General features: G+C 39.5%; 2 protein-coding genes across 2 annotated transcripts in view; one reads left to right on the top strand and one right to left on the bottom strand.

Moving 5' to 3' along the window:
• LOC134543029 (uncharacterized) overlaps positions 1-11,363 on the bottom strand; it is a 94,197-nt gene extending 82,834 nt beyond the window's left edge. Inside the window, exons 1-2 of the mRNA XM_063387726.1 lie at positions 11,176-11,363; positions 660-782 (exon numbers count right to left, since the gene is read on the bottom strand). Of these exons, the coding sequence (XP_063243796.1) occupies positions 660-782; positions 11,176-11,244 (192 nt within the window). The 5' untranslated portion in view covers positions 11,245-11,363. The remainder of the gene's footprint in view (positions 1-659; positions 783-11,175) is intronic.
• The window catches only part of LOC134542940 (neuropeptide CCHamide-1 receptor-like), a 953,117-nt gene that overhangs the window by 309,231 nt on the left and 626,913 nt on the right, over positions 1-16,973 (top strand). The window lies entirely within an intron of this gene.

The raw sequence follows: 16,973 nt of genomic DNA on the forward strand, positions 1-16,973 counted from the left end.
GGAAATTCAAACCTTGACTCGCAATTATGAGAGAGAGAGAGAGAGAGAACTATTTTCTAAGAAATATTAATTAACGATAAATATTACTCATTGTTGCAATACTCACACCATAAAGAAAAACTGCGCGGTTTACTGTTTGTTCAAACATTTCTGCCATTCGAACCCCTAAAACCTCTTAACAAAATATGAAATTCATATCAGGTAGCGCTATAAGTATGGAAATGCAGGGACTGTCTCAAAAGCGCTCTCTACGTTGCTGGTTGAACAAGGAATTTATAAGATCTGACTATAGAATATATATATATATATATATGAAACAAATACATGCGTACACTCTCTTATTCTTTCGTTCGTCTATCTCTCTCAGTTTTATTTTTGTTGGGCAGGAGACGAATCATCGCACAAAGAGGACAACGAAAAAGATCCCAGCAACGTATATAGCATAGTGCTCTATTCATATATATTTGGCAAAGTACATATTCTCTGTCCTTTTCGCGTCAGAAACGTTTCGCAGCAATTTTTTCACGAAAACTTTGCAAGATTTGGCCTTGAAATTTTACTCTTATAGCGCCCAAAGAAGTTTCACATTTAAAAGAAAACACACACACAATCTAGTACGAACGTACAAGCAGTGGAGACTCCCCCGGTCGCTCTCTTACCTCTGGGGGAGTGTCGCTCGAGAAGCTGCTGACGTCATCATCTGTCCTCCGGCCGCCGCCTTCGAGCTCCTCGTCGCGTCGTCTCTTGGAGCGAGGGCTCGAGATGGCGTCCAGGCACGTGTCCTGAAAACGATAATCGTGACGGGATCACAACGGCGCGACGAACGCGACATAATCTCCTGGCCAGTGACGTACATCCGTGACGTCAGTGCGACAAAAATTCGCAGGCACCACAGATTTTCCTATTAGAAAGTTTTTTTTTTTGTATCCATCGCGTTGCGGGTGCAACTTCACTAAAACGCAGGGGCGCGAATCTGTAGGATTCGCAAGGGGAGCCCCCAAGGAAATATCCAGGGAGGAAGGGGGAGGGGGGCGGTCCGAGAGTTTTGCACGCGGGGTTAACGACGGAAGTCATCTACGGTGCTTGTATAATGTTTAGTGCCCATATTTTGGCCTACATGCATGCAATAATCAGAAATTTTAAAATATACAGAAAATTGTTCATAAAACGTAGTTTTGACATCAAACCCGTTTCACATAAATGCTTTTTGTAAAATGCACGGGTAAAATGCACTTTTAAACATAAATTTGACCACTGTTTGACGTTTTTCTAGTAGCAAACTACACTAAGAACAAGCGATACGTCGAACACATTTAACACATTTTGGGGGTAAAATATTTGAGTAAATAAGTGAGGTATTATTTAAAATTATTTAAACTTCTCTCATGAAACATATGTTTTATGTGAGACATTGTGTACAGATTATGTTTGGTTCGTAGGTGATTTTCATTATTACCAACGAGCCAACCATACCCACTTTATAAGGAACATTTCCGAATTTTTACTGATGATAGTTAGACATACCATATTACAACGATGCTTACCCGGGACTCGAACCCAGAATACTTCGCTTCGAAAGCCGGTGGGCATCCAGCTTTACTGCTGAGGTCGGCTAGTCCCGCGGTAAACTAACAGGTAGTATAGACTGAATCATGCTAACAGGAGCAGCAAATTAAAAAGTTTCATGGCAGATGCCATGGCGGTAGCCCATTTCTCCGCTGGGAAGAAGTAGTCTGCAAACGTGGTGTTTTGATGGCGAACATTTTATGCTTATTAATTCTCCCAGTTTTATGCTAGGTGGCTAGTTGTAAAAAAAAAAAAAAGGGTTATGAGGATGATGTAGATGACTAGAGCGGAGCGATAGCCGAGCGGAAGCGACACAGATAACGCCCATCCCACTACCAGAACATGGACCCATCGTTAGCGGGCCACTTCCAATCCCACGGAGTCCGAGTCCCTTACTGTCTGAAGTGGCGTAACTAGGAGGCCATTGTTCTCGTGGCTTCGAGTGTTAAGTCGGGGGGACGCTGATGACGCGCGAATCTTCGGAGGACTACGAGACCTTACCAGTACGGGTATTGAGACGTATTAAAAAAAAAAAGGACCGACCTGCGAAGTGAATATTCCGAGTGACCCCCTTGGCGAGCGATAGCGGGCGACGAGCGACTGGCTTCGTGTGCGAAGATCGGATAATCGGGGGACGGCGACGCGGCGCGGCGGACAAGTGAGTGGTGCGCGGTAAGAGACGAACAGCAGAGAGAACCACTGTCGAGCCGAGCTCCAGTAGGGAGTGAACAGTGGACTTATGAAAGTGTGATTAATATGTGAACAGTCATTAAGATTGTTGTATAAATTAAAAAAGTGCACAATTTAGTTAATAAATAACTTTCTACTTAATTAAATTGGTAATCATTTTGGAGCTATATTCCCACACTTGTGACAACATGATGGATCAGTTTCTCATGTACTTTAAAAATAGGATTTTTACTATTTTAATTGGTATTATCTCATGCCTTTTCACTAAGTAAAGTTATAATTTGCTTCGAATATTTTTAAAGTTTTAAATGCGTTTTGTAAATGGTTAAGCCTACGTCACGATAAGATATTGGGAAAGAAAATAATTAAGTATTTACAAGTACACTGTCCAGTCTTCAATGTACGGGAAGGATTTATGAATCACTGCTTTTATGAGAGCTGCTGTACTAAACTTTTTCCTAAATAGTTTTGTGAGAAAAGTAAGCTATATTTTTGTTTGGACACCGAAGACGATTTACTATTAGTTACATAATTAAATTTTTGCAGGACTGGCTTTATTATCTGCCGTAAGGTAGATAGTACTTCAAATAAACACTGTTCAAGAAATTTCTAACAACTGATGGTAAATATAAAATATAACTTTTTGTTACAATGCAACTATTTTTTGTTTTAAAAAACTCGGAAAATAACGTTTATGGTTATAAAATGCTTTTGTTTGTATCTTAAAGTAGGTTTTTTTTTTTAAATTTTAAGGCGGAGGAGTACACAGGAATATATTTTACATTAGGATGCAATCTATATATGTGTCCTCGTGTGGACTCTTAACACACTTTAACATCATCTTAATAAATGTTGCATCACTTAAACATTTCGCTATAGGGTAGAAGTGCATATTATTTTTTTGGTAAGTAGCACCATGGTAACAATTATAATAAGAAGCAGGAGCGTACGCAGAATTTAGTTTCTTGATGAGGGGGTACGGGAGGGGATTGAGCCATTTTGCCCACTGTTTGTTCTCAAATTCTTTTTTTTTCTTGTGGTAATAAAAACTGCTAGTTGAATTACAAATCCAGCTATTCTTGTATTTAAGTATTACTCTCTTCATGCAACATCGAAAAAGAAAAAAAATAACAGGGAGAACATTTAGGGATGTCAGGAATAATTAACCAATAGACGATACCGGTAAATTCACTTCAATTCCCCTTCCCTATATCGCCGCTCATATTCATTTCATTATCACCGTTTCTCATTCTCACTTTCCTCTCAACACCCCATTAATTTCCACGGTCGGCTCAGTTTCAGGTAGATGATGGCCGTACGCTCCTTATAGGCAGTCTTTTTATTCTTCTCAATTTTCCCTTTCGTAATTTAAGTTTAGGCTGTCTGGCAGCCTGGTGGGAAACGACGAAAGTCATCCCCCCCCCCAAAAAAAAAAAAAACCAGCACTGCCCAAAACCAGTGCCGGACAACAATGTCCAAGTTGCTTGGTAGTTTCTTTCGGCCTCGACCAACTCTTCTTCCTGAACCATTCTTATGTTTCCTGTAACCAACCCTCTTGCATAATGCAAGACTTTTGCACCCCGCATGAAAGAGCCCAGGGTTTTCCATGTGTCTATGTCCAACTTATCTAGAGTTAAGAATGGGGGGAATTAGTAATGGCACCAATTGCTATCGTGGCTGGCCAATCCCCTCCTACCACATGATGAAATCTACCCCTTCTTATTGGCTAAAACCCTGAATGATTTGGCGTATAGGCTCCGGCCTGATACGCACTTAGTCTTCCCTACCAAGACCCCTCCCAAACACACTTAGTTTTAATTTGGGTTAGGAAAAAAAAATCTTAATTTTCCTCAAGCTACCCGTCTCTCTTCTCTGCAAACTAGAGTCCCCACACTTTCACCTTGCGGCGATAGGGTAAGGTTACATCAAGTCGCACCAAGCACGAAATCAATATTATTTCGTGTAAGAATTTTCGTATTGTAAGGAATTCATTTTCGACGTTGACTTTTGTTTGGGCTCCCGGATAGGGCCATTAAATCGAAGGTAATTTCCACGCCGCCGTCGGTGTGTTTTCACACCTCGCAGATGCTCCCTTGTAATCTCCCTCCGCGGCTCCGACGCGCGTTAGTTCCACTCCAGAATCCCGTTCTACTTTCCCCCGGGGGCCCCACGCCGGGACAGCATGGACCATCTGCTCGCGGACCGGAAAGTAAGAGGGAGGGGGGGATGGAACAGCCTGCATGACCCAGTGAAGGAACAAAGAACGGGATTCTGGATCGGTCTGGCATAGAAGAGGGAGGAAGAGTGGTTAGAAGTGAGTGTGGTGGGGATGGGTGTTGTGATCAGCGAAATAGGAAAATTTTCCTATGGTTAGATGACACCAGGGGCGTAGCCAGGGGGGGGGGGTTTAGGGGTTCTAACCCCCCCTTAGCACCAAATCTATAATTCATTTCTTATTCATCACTCAAACAAATTTCATATTAAAATTAATAAAATTTTTACCATTACAATATTTAAATTTGAGAACCGAAAACTGCTAAAATAGCACTATTTTACACCTTAAAATACAAATTTTCCCGGGGGAGGACCCCCGGACCCCCCCGCTTTAATACGGTGGGGGGGCGCATGCTTCTTAACACCCCGCATACACGTCACTGGGTGACACTAGGGTGACTTGAGGAACAGCCTAATTAATTGGTTTAATACAATTCCTTTGATATACGCCAATGTTGTTTTGCATTGTTTTTCATGGAAAAAAAATATATGCATCAATGCAAAATATGGAATAAAAATTAACAATTAAATCCAAAGAGAACAAGCCTAAAACAGCTTATGTAGAACAGATGAACCCAACGATGAACCTAAATAGGTATTATGAACATCACAACGACGACTGCACATACGAACACGTTCAAACTTAAATATCAGACAGAACAAGAATTCCGCGGAAGGAATTTGGTCATGAAAAAAAAAAAATAATAACAGCCCAGACCAGGGGTCGGCAACCTTTTGAGTCGGAAGAGCCAAAAATTACAATTTACAAAATTTCAAAGTTTTTAAAGAGCCACAAAAATTTTTCTTGTCAACAATAAATAGTACTTGCATAATACAGTTTTTTTGATAAAAAAAATTAATCTATTTATTCATAAAAAAAATTTATTCATATATAAGTAGTGTTTTTTCACAACAAATTAGATAATATATATATGGTCTTATTAGATAATTACTTATTACATTAGTAAAAAAATTAAAACAATTAAACACTTACTAACAGCACAGTCCGTAAGTACTAGTAAAACGAAAACCTCGGGCGGATGACAAATTGATAATTTAACTGCTTGATGACATATTGTTTAGTAAAATATAACAAGCGTGGAAAAAAACCAGGCTTACTACTGGTTTGTAATAAAAAAGTATTTTCTGTATAAACGACCTGGTGACGCAGTATTTCTGGAACGGAACTAAAGAGCCGCAGCTTCACATCCAAAGAGCCGCATGTGGCTCGCGAGCCGCAGGTTGCCGACCCCTGGTCCATACGAACACAGTGGACTAACAACGACGAGACAGTTTAAACAGTAACAATAAATGCAGACAGACAATGAAACCTGGTCAACGCAACAAATATACGAACACGACGATGAAGATAAAACAGATATTATGGACAACACAAAGACGGCAACACCGATGAACACAGTCGGTTTCCTATGACAAAACAGTTTTATTCAAAGAACGTACCTAATAAATTGGTCTCAGACGCCATGGAACAGTTTCGAACGTATCCGAAGTTCGCCGCTCGTTCTTCCAACTTTCCAGGTCGGAAAAAAAAAAACCTACATTTTGAAAGAAGCATTCATATTTTTTCACTATTTTTGAATATTTTAAATGTCGTTGATCTTACCTTACCGATGGCGTAATCATGGAGGAGCAGGGAGGGACAGTGGACCCCATATAGAGAAACTCATTAACCAGCTTAAGATGACTCAATTTATGACCACTGAATATGGTAAATCAGAAAGTAAAGAGTAGCCTTCTCTTTTAATCTCGTATGATGTAATCATTAGCAGTGGTATTGTAAGATCCACCTTTAAAGAGTGTCACTTTTTATTTAAGAAATTCAATTTCACAGAAAGCCTAAAATAGCGTTTTAAAGCATAAGGTATTTCTATAAGACTCGAACTATGACCACCTGCCATATTCGTGAGGAGCATGAGAGCAGCTGCTAGCCAAGGTGAGTGAATTAATCGATATATCGATCGTTCGTACAACTTCCCCACTTAACATTGATTCCGAGTCAAAATACCGTGAATTCTTCACGACGGACTCGTAACATTCGTAAACCTGGCATCAAATGTTAATCTTTACGACACTTACCTCTCTCTCTCTCTCTATATATATATATATATATATATATATATATATATATATATATGATAATATGGAAAAAAAATATTTAATCTATGTATGAACATTAAAAAATTGTGTGTGATTTAGCCAATAATTTTACATGGTTGAATAGATATGATTAAGCAATGCTTTTAAACAAATAATAATGAAGTAAAAAAGCAATTTATGTTAAATTTTGATGCACTCACTTAGTAGTATTTTAGGCCTCGGTATCACTCGCCGTGTTAGGTATTTCATTTTTTTTGTCATTACTAGAGTTACTAAAAATTCCGCATATATTTGATCGCAAGTTGGAATGTAAACCTTCGTATCCCTGCACTGTGTTCACGATTGGAATGCAGTTATTTATATATCGCCCCTCTGCGACCGTGAGCTAACGATGACATGCTAGGATAAAGCATACGCTCAGAAATCAGTTAATAGAAAGCAAACATGGGTTGAGTATACCTGTGACTTTGTAACTCTGAAAATATACGAATCCACAATAGTTACTGATCTCTTGACATTTGCTATTATTTCAGGTTGTGTCCATTAATTTATTTCAATAGCGTTCTTCCATATTACGTATTGTTTCAAATTTTTCAACATATTTTTACTAAGGACTAGCCGGAGATACCCCTCGCTTCTCTCGGACAAAGCCAGCCACGTCCTATCAAACCGGAACCGGAAGTACCTTGGAAGGTCTAGAACCTTCTTAGGTTTTCTAGAACATTCTCGAACATCTTGGAACATCTTAGAATATTATAGAACATTTTGTAGTATCTCGAACCTTCTGAAAGATTCTATGACATTCTGAAAAATTATCGAACATTCTAAAACATTCTAGATCATTCAAAAAAACATTCTGGCCAGTCTCTGCCAGTTCGGCAATCGTTTCCCAGCTGCTTTACCGACTTCCCATAAGAAGTCCATTGATCGATGACCTCTTTTGACACCCATATATTCGAACCCAACCGCTGAAGTACCAAATCGAAAACTTTATTCATGCATGTGGGATGGAAGGCTACCATACCATTTAATCTCTAAGGGGCTGCAGGGGTGGGTTGCGGAGTTATCAGAGGTAAGCAAGGACAAACCACGCGTACATGTATTATATATATATAATATATATAATATATATAATATATATCAGCTGTGAAAAATTTCCGTACGTGTTTACGACAATGGTCCATCATGTGAAATTTTACAGCTCAAAAATAAGGTTAGTAAATATTTTTAATAAGAAAATTTTTGACCCAACAATGGCTGCAAGAGGGCAATCAGAATAAATTTACAGATAAAGCTGTTAATTAACAGTAATGGCATTAACATTTACTAAGCAACACGGCATTAGACCGAGCTTTAATTAAGCAGGAGAAAGGTTGCAACTATATTTACGTAAAACTTAAATATTTGTCCACTTCGACATGATCATGGAGTGCTCCAAACCACTTGTTCTCGGCTTGGTACTCATTAAATCAATTTAGCTGAAAGATGAACATGAAACGATTTCCTTGTTGGCGTTCACGGCTGCTGAGAGGAAATAAAATGCTCAGTGAACAGAGTATTACTGGCTGCCATGTCATAGGTAGAGACCCGGAAAATTCGCGGGTTCACTTCGTGTTATGCTAAAATTCTAATAATTATACCTTAGTGCTGCTTCTGTCATTGGTTCACTGTTAATCTGGAGGACTGAGGGCCAATTAGAGACCCTCACTCATAGAAGTGTCGAATAACAGGCCACCCAGTCGAGACAACTCACAAGTCAGCAGCCAATGAAAAGTTGGCATTTGCCCGAGTGTGTAGAGGATATTGGAGTCAATCCTGGAGGTCATTGAACCCGCGAATTTTGCGGGTCTCTAGTCATAGGCTGGTTTAAAAAAAAATATGTTTAATTATTTAATGTCATTTAAAGTTTAATTTAAAAAATGTTACTCTTTGCAGCACATGGTCAAGTCATTTTTGGTATTCAGATTATTATTTACATAATGTTGTAAAGGCTGCGCGGCATTCGAAGCAGCACGCGCACAGCAGCGACGCACGGATGTAGAATGTACGCAAAACAGATAGCAGCTGCTACATTTGTAAATAACATACGCACAGGAAAAACAGTGCGCGAACGGCACTAAAAAGTTCTAGAATTTCTCAAATTTCTGTGTGCTCTGCGTCGATTTTTGTTCGCTGCCGATCAACATACACGTCAGCCGCATATAATAATTAACGGTTGTTTTGATACGAGCATTTCAAAGATGAAAAGTAAAGATTATTTGAATTTAGTTTTTATTCTTAGTTGTTAAAAACAAAACGACGCAATTAAATGTTTGGGTTTAGGTAAATAACGGCTCCATATAATAATAGCTTACGAAGTACACATTTTTAAACTGAACGAGTTGACAGAATTAAATGAAGAAAAAAAAAGTAGGAATGTTTCGAAGTGCTGTTTAGTGGGATAGAGTAGCTTTGTGTACTGTGCTGCGCGTGTGCAAATTATGTGACATTTGCATGTTGTTTGCGTGTTATCGCGAATGTAGTATAGGCTTGAATTACACATGAATATGTAGCCAATAGTAAGTGTCACATCGAACGTGTAAACAGAAACTGCCATCAGCTGTACCAAATATTTGGCTGCACTGCTTACGTAACCAGGAGGCTGATAGTCCCAATACTATTACGAACCTCGAAATAAAGCACCAGCCGATATAATTTAAAGGTGTGCTTTGCATTCTACCGACATTAATTGTATTTTAAATTACTTAAAATCCTTATTTTTCATATTAAACTATTAAATATTATAAAAATATTTTATTTTAGCGTATCTAAAGTGTGGTCACACTGTTACTCTTTATTTTTTTGTCAGATGTCTGTAGTCTTAGGTTCGTGGTTTTTGGTGCAATAACTAGAACATTCTAACTAAATACGTTTCGAAAATCGGAAAAAGAACGATACAGGTGTCGAGGGTGAGTTATACACAAAAATCTCCTCGAAACGAAAGACTATTAGAAAACAACTAGCTAACATAGATGTATGTATGTATGTATATATATATATAAACTTTCAACTCGAAAATATTACTGATTAGCATTCGTGTTCAGAATATAGGCACCACTAAATGCAAAACATGCCTATTTTCTTACATTTTATTTGATGTTTTTTTCCCCGTCTTCATTGACTGAGTTTGGTACATATATACTTACTACCCATCCACGACCCCCAAAATAGACTATCCAATAAGGAACTTAACGCCAACATGGGAGTGACGTCTCTTTCGCTCTATACTGAATCTGTGTCTGTACCCATATTTATAACTTTACAGACAAATTAACACCAATACCACGTGAATTAAATTTCATAGAATAATCGACTCTGAAATGCCGCAAAGATTGCTTCGAAAAAATAATCTTGTGTCAACGCTCAAGTATGCTCATAGCTGTGGTAAAGGAAATATGAGAAAAGTTCGAATTATTTTAATGGCTGTCAAAATGGTTTGAGCATTTTTTCTGCTTTCCTAGAGATATTATTAGTAAAAATGTTTGAGTCTACGTGACTATTCCAGTAATGAAAATTATTTGTAAAAAAATTATATCTCTTGCTTATTAATTAGTTTATAGGAAATTATGGAAGTTTCCTGTAAGAGGGTTTTAGTGAACTGGCACCATGTAGGAAATCACTTGATCTTTGAATCATTCCAACGATGACAACGAAAGTTAAAGAAAACATAAATTTAGTTGAAATGATTCCATAAATTTCACACAAAAGAAAAATATAATAATCGACTAATACAACCGTTACAAGTGGAATGAATATCACACGACTACTAAAACCCAGTTGGAATCGTTTGTTGGATTATATTCCTACAGCCCTGCTGTTCATATCTTTCGAACTGACTTGCGAAAGCACATGAGAAAAAAGCCTAAGATTCGTTTATATCCAGTCAGTCTAGAACGCTAGAAAAGTAGAAAAAAAAAACACCGTTTTACTTTAATTTGCACATTTTCAAGATATCAGAGTATTTGAAATGTCGCTGACCCAACCCAACCCAACCAACCAACCAACCACTTTGGTTACTATTGCACAGACGTGTGGAAACCTACCCTTAAAAAGTATATTTATTTTATTTAATTATTTAATTTAATTATTTATTTAATTATATTTAATTTACGTTGCACACCTGATTTAACCTACGTGTTACTTTAACGGAAAAGAAATATCCGGAGTTGGACGAATACGGATTAATCAGGAGTCTCGAGTCGGGGTGAAAAAAAAAAAACCTTCGGCTTCTCCTGAAGATGGATAAGCACAGGCGCGAACCCTCTCGAAGTCTGCCGATCGCGCACACACCAGAAGGTATCACGTGCTATTGGGATGGCGGGAGAGAGAGAAAGAGAGAGAGGTTAAACAGAATGAAGGGGGGAGGGGGGAATGAGGGAAAAGAAGGGGAAAGGATGGTGTGAGAAAGGAGGGGGGTCTAACAGGTTGGCCCAGACGCGCGCACGCGTCCAAGATTCCGTGAGCGGAGGTAAACAAACGAAAACTCACCGACGCAGAACGCTTCCAGCTTCCGGGGCGTTCTCCTCCGCGTGACCACGACTCGTCTCCGGACACCATTTTTCACACGGCCCGCTGTGATTGGAAAAATAAATAAATAAAATAAACGATACGCGCTTTGTTTCGATCCGAACGCGACGGCTCGCGTGTGTTTTGCGCGCCTTGTCGCAGACCTCACTGCACGAAGCTGCTCTTCCCGCCGTGTCGTACCGGCCAAACGCAAACACACGCCCCCCTTTCTCCCTCCCCTACCCCCATCGCCGACCCTGGCTTCCAACCCCTATCCCCCTCCCTCAACCACCACTTCCCCACTTCCATCAGTCTCGCCGTGGGAACAAAGAGAGGTTGAAAAAAAAAAATCGTTCGGCTCGGTGGTTCGCCCAGAACAGGATGCCCTTGTTCCATCTGTCGCACCGCTGTCATTCGCATGCACTGATCTTCCTGACAGTAAAAGCCAATGCGATAAACCTTAAATCATAGGATATCTGAATTCGTCACAAATCTATCAAAGTCAATAAATCTGTCGAATTTAAAAAAAAAATTAAAATTAAAATAATAATAATAATAATAATAGTGTTAAGACATGAACCCTTATTTCGGAGGATTCAGGTCCAAAACACTTTTCTGCTGTTTTATTTCGGTTTTCCACAGTTTCCTTAAGTCACTTCAAGCAAAGGCTGGGAAGAATTCCTACTAGTATATCGAAATCGATTCATTCTGCTTTTTACAGCTTTGCCTGGCACAGTTACATGCGTACGCATTTCCTCACACTGAATTATATGACATAAATAACGTACTTATGATAAGTAATATGTAGCAATGACACAGTAAATTACGTACTAACAAATAAAAAACATAATTTCTTATAAATCATCTACCTACTAACATTACAGTTTATTTTTAACATAAAATTTATAAAATATTGTTTTAATTATAAAAAATATAACATAATTAAAATTATTATGTTATTGTATTGCCATTCACACTTGCACGCTCTCAATCATCAGTACTTCCTTGTTTACGTGTTTGAGAATTTAGAGATCCAATTTTTTTATTATGTTATTTTTAAATATGTTGATAGACCTTTTGTGTTGAAAATTTTGGTCACCTGTTCTAGCGGCAATACGCATTAACTTTATAGGATTTTAACCTAACATTTTTGCATTGTATTCCCTTGTAAATTGAATATGAGATATTTTATTTCAAAACCAAATTCGTAAGCGTTGTCAAAAGTAGGAGGAAATGCGCGCGAAGTTGTGATTTCTCTATCTTTCTCTCTCCACCTCCCCACCCTTTCTGCCCCTGAAAAAGAAAAGGAAGCAAAACCGCCAGGAGGCGGTGGCGAAAAAAAGGGCAGGAAAGCACACGCGGACACGCCAATTATCGTTACTTGTTGTCTCGTAAGTCACTCACTCTCCCCTTCTCGCTCCCCCACCCACCCTACCCACGGGCCGTTTCGGAAGTTGTTACTTCGGCAGGCGAATACTGCCCCGCCGTGTAGTGCGTCTGGGGAGAGCGCGACAGTGTGGTTCTCACGGCATTGCCAACTTTACGGACATCCTTTGGTCTCACACACACACACACACACGCACGCGAGAGACATGCCGCTCGTGACGTCACGAGTTACTCCAGGGCTGTCAGCAATTGCCAACATCACTCTCCTCATTCTTCAAACTGATCTGAGGGCCAGACACACATGAATAAATATTACATTACTAACAACAATTTTTTTAAAAAAAGTATATATATATATTGTATTATTTTTTGGAGTATGTAACCAACAATGAATACAATACGAAGCGTGAACTAAAAATATACATTCTTAAACATGGTACTAAAAAAAGAGCGCGTGTAACTCAGTACACGTGATAGAAGTAAAACTTATTTGGCAGTTCAAACCTCTTACCGTAATTATATCGTAATGGGTAACACGGCAGAGAGATATAAAGAAAGAAAAAAGAAAATTCTCTAAATAAATTTTACTCACTGTTCAAATACAAAATTTAAAAAAAAATGTACGTTTTATTGTTTCTTCAAGCAATCCTGCCATTTGGAACACGCCAAATCTCTGAACGAAGTATGAAATTCATAACAGGTAGCGCTATCTATGCGGTAAATGCAGGGACTGTCTCTACAGCGCTCTGTACGCTGCTGGTTGAACAAGGAGGAATTTGTGTGCGCTGGTAGAAAATATAAAATTCAAGGCATTCACAGCTAACCATATAGGACACCTATATCTATTTTCTGAAACAAGCGCATGCTCAAACTCTCTGTTTTATTATTTCGTTTTTCTATCTCTCTCGGATCATTTATTTGTGCGGGTGACGAATCATCGCATAAAGAGAACGTAAACGAACCCAGAAACGTATAAAGCACAGTGCTATCTTTAATTCTCTTTAGCCATGTTCATATTTTCTGTCCTTTTCGCGTCGGAAACGTTTCACAACAATGTTTCACGAAAACGTTGCATCAAAATTCGGCATTGATATTTTACTCTCATCGCGCCCAAAGAAGTTTCATTTCAAAAATAGTAAAGAAAAGCCTTTTCATCTAAGAAGAATTACTACGAAACCATATATATATATTCAATATTCCTGTGATAATACCATGGTTTAATAACAGTGTCTGCTGACAAGTTATACATTCAGGAAAACAAAAATTGCTAGTAACGATAGAATACCTAATAAAACGTTGACCTCTTGAAAGCAACCAGTTGATCATCACTGCTCTAGGGCATATATTCCATCAGGTATTGTCAAGAGATTGCATTTTGCGACGTATATTTGAAAGTCACTTTCTATCTTGCCTCCTTCACATAGAAAATCTCAAAACATCGCGGAAATGGTCTTTGATCACGCCTGACGACGGTTGAAAACAGTGTGAATTAGAATTTCCGTCAAGCACAGTAGCTTCCATGAAAAACAGCCATTCAAACATATTTTCGCAATGAAAACACTACATCCACCCAATGTTTCTGGTGTCCCACCCATACACTCTAAAAAAAAATTTGTACTTTTACAAGGGAATTTCTTGGAAACCCTGTTGCCAAGGATATTTCTTGCAAAACTACAAGGCACAGCCTTGCAAAATCGCACATCGTACAAAGCTCTGCCTTGTAGTTTTACAAGAAATATCCTTGGAAGCAGGGTTTCCAAGGATTTTTCTTGTAAAATATACAAAAATTTCTTTCAGTGTATAGAGCGAAACTTCAGCTGGCTATACGTGGTCACGCCCTGGTTTTACATGCAAGCAACAGCGATTTAAAAAAAAAAAAAAATGGAGAGTATAGATTGTATTTGCTCTTTTGGGCGGGCACCTGCTGTCTTAGTGAAATCTCTACAACAATATAAATTTTCGTGTACGTGCGCAAGAAGGCAACCAAAATAGTTTCCACCCGGGGCAAGAAGTCATCTTGACGACACTCCCCCCCCCCCTTTTTTTTTTTAAATAACCAAACCAAAACTTTTCCTGACAACACCCCATGTCGCCACCACACATAAATCCACTATTCCAAATATTTTTGATTAAACATAGATGGTAAATAAATAGATTTAGGCCTATTTGCAGTTATTTCATTTTGAATACGTTGCTTTTGTACGCGAAAACACAAGGTTTTTTTTTTTAAATATTTGAAGATATACTTATGCCCGTATACTTAAAAACAAATAATTCAGTTCATCAGCCCTCAACTTTTTTTTTGTTGTCTAACACTACGCTATTCAAGTTAATATCTATAGTAAAAGTTACTCTGCCAGTTTAGCAGCAACCCCCCCCCCCCCTAATGAGGTGCCAAGGGCACAAGCACAGTCTGCCCTTCTAGTTACGCCCTCCTGGACGTGCGTGGCAAGTTATGTTATTAACTAAGCCTTTAAGTTCCTCTCCTTGAATGTAAGCTGAATTATTCTGAGCATCAGCCAAATTAAAATTAATTTCTGAACTTCAAATTTGTACTCTAGTTCGCAGATTACACATGACATTTGAAGTTGGATTTGGTTTTGTAAAAAATATGTATAGGCTATTTTACATTTTTTTTTTCGTGATTCTTGTTTATTTAACTTCTGTTTTCATGTTGTCAGAAATGCGTTAATATATCCTTTTAATGAGCTATTATTCTTATAAAATTTCGGACTCCCTGTTAAATTGGAAATTGCATACCTCCCCAAAACCCTTTTGGGCAACCGCCCTTCCCAAAACTCAAACTGTCTTCTGACGGGAAATTCCCGCCGTGACAATTTTTTTCCTAACCTAACTAAAGCTAAGTGTATTTTTAGGATGGTCCGGATTAGGAAGGCACCTAGGTGCGTCTCAGACCGAAGCCTGAGGAGTAGCCATGCAGGGAAAGGGTCGAATGCATCGTGTGCTTTTGTGCGGGGAGTGGTTAGCCATGGCAGCGATTGATGGTATGGCTAACTCACAGTTCTTAAATCTAGATTAAAACTGTGTATGTTAAGTAGAGGCCCAAATAAAACCTTCATAGACGTGCGGTCTGCAATAGGCATGCATTAATAAAGCAGAATAATACAGGGATACAGAGGATGGTTGAGTTGGGCAGAGTATAAAAGAGTCTATCTTGCGGGGTAGGTGAACTCGGCACCCGGAGAATATTCGTCGATGTACCAAAGACCTTGCAGTTATTTGTAACCAGATACGTTACGTAAATTTCCGGGGGAGTGAAGTGGGGGTTGAATTTCTCAACAGTGCAGGAGGGTTTTGTTTTTAGCGTGCGGTAACCTTCGACGGGAAATTCCCGCCGTAATGTTGTCCGCTCCGACTCCCAAAGATCCTCCTCGCGCATGCTCGTCCTGCAGCGCCGCGCCGGGGGAAAGCCAGACACACGCCGGGCGGCCGCTCCGACGACCACCTGTTGGCACCGACGTCGCCGAAGAACGCCCACCTGTCTCTCCTCCAGGGTGGCCCCTCCCCCTGTCCGCGGCCACTGCTGCCAACACACCTTTTCCCGTCCTCTAGCAGCACCCACACGATGGAACGCCTGTGCGAGGGCCAGACCAGACCCATTGGCAAGAAGCGTTTTTTTTTTTTTGCGAAATAAATCTGATCGCTCATTATAGTAGGGGCAGACATTTTTCGCGAAAAGATCTGAACACTTTTTAGACTGCAACAAGGTATACTCGCACCTGTGGTCTCTTCCTTGTGATTGGCGGCCGTCTGCAAGAGAAGTCGTTGCCTTATTTGACCGAGCCACTCAGTACGCGTATACTTCCGCACTGAATCGCTGTGATTGGTGTTGTAACAATCGATATGCTCCTGAAAGAAACTCACCCAATCACGAAACACAGACGATGCTATAATGTTTTAACTTTCATCTAGTCTCAAAATCTTCTCGCGAAATCTTCATGCCCCCACTCATTAGTAGTGCCATGTATTTTTGGCGAAAAGATTTAGAGACAAGCTGAGAGTCAAAACACTGTAGCATCGCCAGTGTTTCGTGATTGGGCGAGTTTCTTTCAGGTACAGGTCCAGTGTTAAAACACCAATCAGAGTAATTAAGTGCGGAAGCAAACGCATCCTGATTGGCCGGTCAAGTAAGGGCATATTTTCGTTTGCAGGCGGCCGCCAATTGCAAGGAAGAAATCGATGGCGCAAGCATACCGAATTGCAGTCTAATGGGCTTTCAGATCTTTTCGCGATAAATGCCTGCTCCTACTCATTATACTGCAATAATGTGTGCCTGCGCTATCGATTGTTCCCTTGTAATTGGCGACCGTCTGCGAGAGAATCCATTGCCCTTTTTGGCCGGCACATGTACGAAGTTTGCTTCCGCACTGGGA

The sequence above is a fragment of the Bacillus rossius genome (genome assembly GCF_032445375.1).
Source record: "Bacillus rossius redtenbacheri isolate Brsri chromosome 9 unlocalized genomic scaffold, Brsri_v3 Brsri_v3_scf9_2, whole genome shotgun sequence".
Lineage (NCBI taxonomy): Eukaryota > Metazoa > Arthropoda > Insecta > Phasmatodea > Bacillidae > Bacillus > Bacillus rossius.